This window comes from Capricornis sumatraensis, chromosome 4, assembly GCF_032405125.1.
Source record: "Capricornis sumatraensis isolate serow.1 chromosome 4, serow.2, whole genome shotgun sequence".
Classification (NCBI taxonomy): Eukaryota; Metazoa; Chordata; class Mammalia; order Artiodactyla; family Bovidae; genus Capricornis; species Capricornis sumatraensis.
The window spans coordinates 71,487,500-71,493,948 of NC_091072.1; the positions used below are offsets into that span (position 1 = coordinate 71,487,500).

Below are 6,449 nucleotides of genomic sequence, written 5' to 3' on the forward strand. Positions count from 1 at the left end.
AAATGGAGCAGGAAACTTGGGCCCTCTGCCTCCCTCTCTCGCCCTGCTCATTGGATCCGGAGCCTTCTCCGCTGGGAAAGCTGTAATTAGAGGGTGGATCCCTACAGACAGAGAGCAGCCCCCCCACCCCCACCCCCTAGTCCCTTCTAACTTTAGATCTCTTCTCTCCCATTCTCCCATTCTCCCTCCCTCTCCCTCTCCCTCTCTCCGGCTCAGCTCTCTCCATCTGCCTGGCTCCCTGGGACCCGTTCCCCAGCCTCAGGATGGCGTCCTCCCTGCTTGAGGTAACTGCCCCCTCCTTCCCCCAGGACACCAGCCTGGATCTTAATGGTCCTAATCCCTGTCCACTCCCACCTTCTAACTCACACAGACAGTTGCTGTGGTGCTTGTCACTTCCAGGGGTCAGAGGGCGGGTGGGGGGCAGGAGGCAGAAGAAAGGGGAGGAGAGAGGGCAGGGCAAGGGGTCACGGAGCAGTCAGAGGAGGACAGAGGGGATTAGGTTAGAAGAAGGCATGGACCCCTGAGGTCCGCCAAGCACACCAACTCTGAGGAGTGGACTAGGGATCGAGGGATCGAGAAAGGAAGGGGAGGGGAGTGAAGAGAGAGGAGTGGGAGAGAGATTAACTGGTAGGGGACGGGGGAGAGAAATAGGCCAGAGGACTGGCTGAGTGGGCACTGGGCAACAGTGAGTACATGGTTCTCTGGGGGTCCTGGCTCTCAGGACTCACCCTAAGCAGTGTCTTGTCTGGTTTGTAGGTGGGGAGGGGGCTGGGCTTCTGGGTTGGTAGCAGAGGAGGTGGGCAATGAGAGAAGGGAGAGGGCAGTCCATGTATGTGGGGGAGCTGACCAGAGGAACTGGGCCCAGGTCTGAGAGGCAACCAAGGAGGAGGGCCAGGGTCTGAGGCCGCCTGCCCGGCTCACAAATATTTAGCTTTCAGCCAAAGACAAACTCAGCTCTATTTTGGGAGTGGGAGGCTCCAGGGCGGACCGGGCCACTTCCCCTCCAGGCTGGGACCCCAGCATCCCTTGCCTCTGGCACTGAGGATGAAGGGAACTAGGGTACCATGGGGGTCAGGGCTTGGGGGCTTGAGAAACTGCTGACTCTGCCAGGGCTTCTGAGGGACTCATGGCACATCACAGTTGGAAAGGCGGACTCACAGTCACTCAGAGGCTGTCTGAATGTCCTGAGTTCTCCTTGCTTCTGGATCTCTGACTCTGTGCCTCTGTTACCACTTCTGCTTTCTGGCTCCCTCCATAGGAATTTGGGACCAGAGAGCCCTTCCCAAAGATCAACTCCCATCAGTGGCCTTGACCTTCTCTATTCTTGGGCCCCTCTGAAGGCCCCATGTCTGCTCCCAGTACACCAGCTCAGGTCCAGGCTGACTCATTCAGCCTTGCAGGAGAGGTGTGTGGGAGATGGACCAGGAGTCTCTTAACATCTGTGTTCACTGGCCTGCCTGTGAGTGTCAGAATGTAAAGCAGCACACCTGCACGTGTGGCTGGCTCTGTGGGAGCACAGGTGTGTGTACAGGCTGGGTCACCCAAGTACCTGTTAGTCCAAGTGGGGAATGGTGTGTGTAAGGCTGGTGGATAGGGAGCCTGTGCCTGAGTTTGAGGGAATGGCATGTGAGGCAGTGGGGTGGACGCCATGACCTAGTTGGGGGTCCTCAGGGCTATGTCTACCCTCTGCTGCAAGGAGGCAGATTTCTCACCCCACCATCTCCCCAAGAGACTCTTGATTGGGCCATCACTGAAATGCTGTGCTTGGTCTTGAGGAAGCTGGAGGACTAAGGTGCATGGAAATCCTGGGTCCACCCAAAGCAGGGGCCGTGTCAATGGGCGTGGGCTTCATGCCAGAGTTGCCAGCGTGGCATTGGTGCCTGCGGGAGTGGCTGGGCCAGAGGTCTGCTGGAAAGACATGGGATCGGGGTAGCATTTGGCAAGAGGAGTGTGTCCTGGAAACTGGACTTTCTTGTCCCTCACTCCCTGTAAGCTGGAGATGCCCCTAATACCAAGGCTTCCAGCCTCTGTCTCTTTCATCTATTTTGAGGGGCACCTGGGCCCTCAAGCTTCTTCTTATACCCCCATCAGGAAGTCCTCTTGGACAGTGGGAAGAACTTGGGGGTTCAGAGAGGGAAGCTTGACAGGAGGCTCACCTGGGCTGAGTGAGAGATGCAGAGAGAGGATCAGGGAGGAGGGAGAAATGGGGATGGGGGCTAATGAGGATGGAGACTTGGAAGCTGGAAGAACTAAACAATTTGGGAGGAGGCTGAAAGTGGAGAACTGGAAACTGGGACCTCAGGTGGCCAGTCAGCACTCAGATGTCCAAGTGAGCCTTCCAGTGTGAGGTCAGGGGAAAGAGGGCGGGGTCCCCTCCCCATGTGAGAGTGAGAGCTGGGACAGCTCCTTATCTTGTTCTTTCTCCAGAGATTCCCCCTTCAGTACTTAAAAACCTGTATTGGTATGGTTGTCATTGTTTTCAATGGATGTGGGTGGAAGCAGGAGGAAAAACAACTCGAAGGTGGGCTCCAGCCCCCGGCTCTCCCATATGGGGACACAGACGCACATATTTAGAATCCTTAACCAGGACCCTCTCCCTAGTTCTCGGGAGAGCCCAAGCAGCACGACAAGGACACTGAGGCTGCGATGAACCTTAGCCAAGTGCCAGCTCTTGGCCTCCAGAACCTTCTGAGCTGTCTGGTGCCCAGCTCCCCCTTCTCTGTCCCCCGGGCCCTGGGGCTCTCTGTTCCCCAGGGCGGGGGTCTGCTGTTGGCCTGGGGCTGCTTGCCTTCTCTCACCCCTCCTTCCCGCCCCATGGCTGGGTGGGGTCCTTGGGCTTGGCTGAGGCCCCTGTGGCCACAGTGTGAGGGCCGGGCGGGGGGGACCGCGTCGGCGTTTTTAAAAATAAACCGACCGCAGGGAAACCAACGGAGCCGGGCCAGGCAGGCAGAGGGGGAGGGGGTGGTCAGGGGGAGAAGGAGGGAGGAGTGGCCTGGTCTGGGGGTTTTCTGGAGCCCAGCACTGGGGGGATTTTCTCTTAGGTAGGAAATCTGCCTCCCCGGACCTCCCCTCTTTTCTTCCTTCCCCCTCCTTTCTTTTCTCTGCTTTCCTGTGCCTTCCTTGCCCAGTCTCTTTCCATCACCTCTCTTTCTTTGTTTATTCTGCTCTCCTCTTTCTCCCTCCTTTTGTCGCTTTTTCCTTCTCTTCTCTTTCGCGTCCCTGCCCGATTCTGCCCTGTGGGCCAGCTCCCACTGTTTTCGCTCCCCGCCCCGCCCCCTACCACCAGGGGCTTTAAGGTCAGGTTCTCTGCTCTGGTTCTATGGGTCTCTGCCCCTCTCCTTTGCACAAGACGTTTCGACCTTTCCTTTCCACTAGGATTTGCCTCCTGCCCCAGCAGCTGCCCTGCCTTGCCCACCTCCGCTTGGGAGGTGGGAGGCTCCAGGGACACCCTGGCTGGGAAGGATGCAGGGCTTCTGTCATGGCCAGATTTGAGGGCACTTTTGATGGTTCAAATTTGGGAGTCCATGCTGTCATCAGGACCTCAGAAAGAGGTCACTGGGCAGGGGAAACAGCAGGTTTCCCTTTGGGAGCAGGGCAAGGCTGGCGATTGCACACGCAGCCCTCACTGCAAGCCTCTAAACCTCAGATCTTCCTCTAGGATTGGTGTCACAGGCACAGACTGTGCGCTAGGAGCTAGCAGGCCGGCCTGGGAACCCTGCATTCTTGGGTTCTTTTTCAGTTTTACTGGGAAGGTACCAGGCACATTTTTGCTGTTCTCGTTGAGGGCCCCCGTCAAGGGACTATACAGGGTCAGCTTCTGACTTGCTTTTGGTGGGATTCTCAGTAATGAATGCCTATGTATGCCAGCCAGAAATCCAGGAGGGCACCATTTCCTTCTGGGATGCCCCAGAGCTGACTCGGAGGGGCACCGTGAGTTCCTGAGGGATGGTGATCTCGGGGGGCTTGGCCTGGTAGCAACAGCACGATGGGCATTTGGTATTCCTAAAAGACCCCTGTGCCCTGCATCTATACACGTTTCCCTCATTTCACTGTGCTGGAGGGGTCTCTACGTGTTAGGGGACACTGAGGCATGGAGGGAGGGGTGTGGCTGTGAGCCACGATCATAGCCAATCCAATTCCCTGCCCTGGAGGGGTGTGAGGATTTCAGCTCTCCAAGCCCTCCCAAAGGGGTACCAGCTAGCTCCACAAAGCAGGAGGTGCCTAATGCCCGCTTGAAAGACATTCTTGCCTCAGCCACAGCCCTGGCTTGGCGGCAACCCTGTTCCCTCTCAATGTCCCAGTGTCTCCGCCGTCGCTTCCTCTTGCTCCCTGGCCCAGGGTCCCTGCCAAGAGAAAGAGATTCCTTACCAGGGACATGAGGACACTGCTTTAGGGTGACTAGGCCACTGCCTTAGTCAGGAGATGAAGTAGAGACAGGAAGTGAATAAGGGGTCAAGCTGGGAAAACCTGGAACGGGGGCAACTACGGTCCCCTAAGACTTCGGCTTTTCCCCACGCTGCTCTTTCAGCCTCGTCTTTCCTCTCCAAGTCCCCCACCATGGCCTCTGCTCCCAACCCACTTCCAGGGGTCAGGATCCCTAATACTCACTGCATCCAGGTGCTTCCTTGACCCCTGGCTCTTCTCATGGCTTTTTAAGAAGCATCTCCTGTTCCTCAGAGGCCCTTGCACATCCCCAGCATCACAGGGAGCTCCGCCTCCTGCCTGTTAGGTTGGGTGTTACCGCCCCTGTCTTGGTCCTCTGCTCTTTTTCCAGACTCTATCTGAGCTCTTCCCTGGGTCCCAGTCCTCACTGCCCATCCCCCTCCCTGACCTTACCTCTGAATCCCCATCCTCTTCACCTCTTCCTCACCACCTTTGTTCTTCTGTTCTCCAGGTCTCCAGGCTGTGCAGCCCTTCTGCACATCTCCTTTTCTCCACCTAAGCAATGCTTCTCTCTCCCCACAGGAGGAAGCTCACTATGGCTCCAGCCCCCTGGCCATGCTGACAGCGGCGTGCAGTAAATTTGGCAGCTCTAGCCCTCTGCGGGACTCCACGACACTGGGCAAAGCAGGCACAAAGAAGCCATACTCTGTGACCAGTGACCTTTCAGCCTCCAAAACCATGGGGGATGCTTACCCAGCCCCCTTCTCCAGCACCAATGGGCTCCTCTCCCCCCCAGGCAGCCCTCCAGCACCCACCTCGGGCTATGCCAATGACTACCCTCCCTTTTCCCACTCGTTCCCAGGGCCCACGGGCACCCAGGACCCTGGGCTCCTAGTGCCCAAGGGGCACAGCTCTTCTGACTGCCTGCCCAGTGTCTACACCTCTCTGGACATGGCACACCCCTATGGCTCCTGGTACAAGGCAGGCATCCACGCAGGCATCTCACCGGGCCCAGGCAATGCTCCTACCCCTTGGTGGGACATGCATCCTGGGGGCAACTGGCTCGGTGGCGGGCAGGGCCAGGGTGATGGGCTGCAAGGGACACTGCCTGCAGGCCCTGCTCAGCCTCCATTGAACCCCCAGCTGCCCACCTACCCGTCTGACTTTGCCCCCCTTAATCCAGCCCCCTATCCAGCTCCCCACCTCCTGCAGCCAGGGCCCCAGCATGTCTTGCCCCAGGATGTCTATAAACCCAAGGCAGTGGGCAACAGTGGGCAGCTGGAGGGGAGCGGTGGAGCCAAACCCCCCCGGGGTGCAGGCACAGGGGGCAGTGCTGGCTACGGGAGCAGCGGAGCAGGGCGCTCCTCCTGTGACTGCCCCAACTGCCAGGAGCTGGAGCGCCTGGGCGCTGCCGCAGCCGGGCTGCGAAAGAAGCCGATCCACAGTTGCCACATCCCGGGCTGTGGCAAGGTGTACGGCAAGGCCTCCCATCTGAAGGCCCACCTGCGCTGGCACACGGGAGAGAGGCCTTTCGTCTGCAACTGGCTCTTCTGCGGCAAGAGGTTCACCCGTTCGGACGAGCTGGAGCGCCACGTGCGCACTCACACCCGGGAGAAGAAGTTCACCTGCCTGCTCTGCTCCAAGCGCTTTACCCGAAGCGACCACCTGAGCAAACATCAACGCACCCACGGCGAGCCAGGTCCGGGACCCCCAGCCAGCGGCCCCAAGGAGCTGGGGGAGGGCCGCAGCGCTGGCGAAGAAGAGGCCAGTCAGACGCCCAGACCTTCCGCCTCACCGGCACCCCCAGAAAAAGCCCCTGAAGGCAGTCCGGAGCAGAGCAACCTGCTGGAGATCTGAGCTGGGTGGAGGTCTCCAGCTCCCTGAGGCTGCCTTACCAGCCTCTCCTGGCTCTGTGGACCACTGCTTGCGCCTCACCCCCTCTGCCCCATGCATGTTGCCCTTTGCAACTCTATCCATCTCCGCCTCTTCCCACCCATTCTGGGCCTGAGTATCACCCTGCATGCCTCCTCAGTTTATTTCCTCCCCTTGCCATGAGACCCTTCTGC

General features: G+C 58.8%; 1 protein-coding gene across 1 annotated transcript; it reads left to right on the forward strand.

The window, feature by feature from the left end:
- Positions 1–263: 263 nt before the first annotated feature.
- On the forward strand, positions 264–6,240 carry SP7 (Sp7 transcription factor). The gene is made up of 2 exons (XM_068972072.1): positions 264–284; positions 4,966–6,240. The coding sequence occupies exons 1-2, from the start codon at positions 264–266 to the stop codon at positions 6,238–6,240; spliced, it is 1,296 nt and encodes a 431-aa protein (XP_068828173.1).
- Positions 6,241–6,449: the final 209 nt, after the last annotated feature.

Excerpts from the sequence above, each read along its gene's own strand:
- SP7 (XM_068972072.1), top strand. The coding sequence starts at position 264 with ATGGCGTCCTCCCTGCTTGAG. Across the intron at positions 285-4,965 it reads TGGCGTCCTCCCTGCTTGAG|GAGGAAGCTCACTATGGCTC; the intron begins GTAACTGCCCCC and ends CTCTCCCCACAG.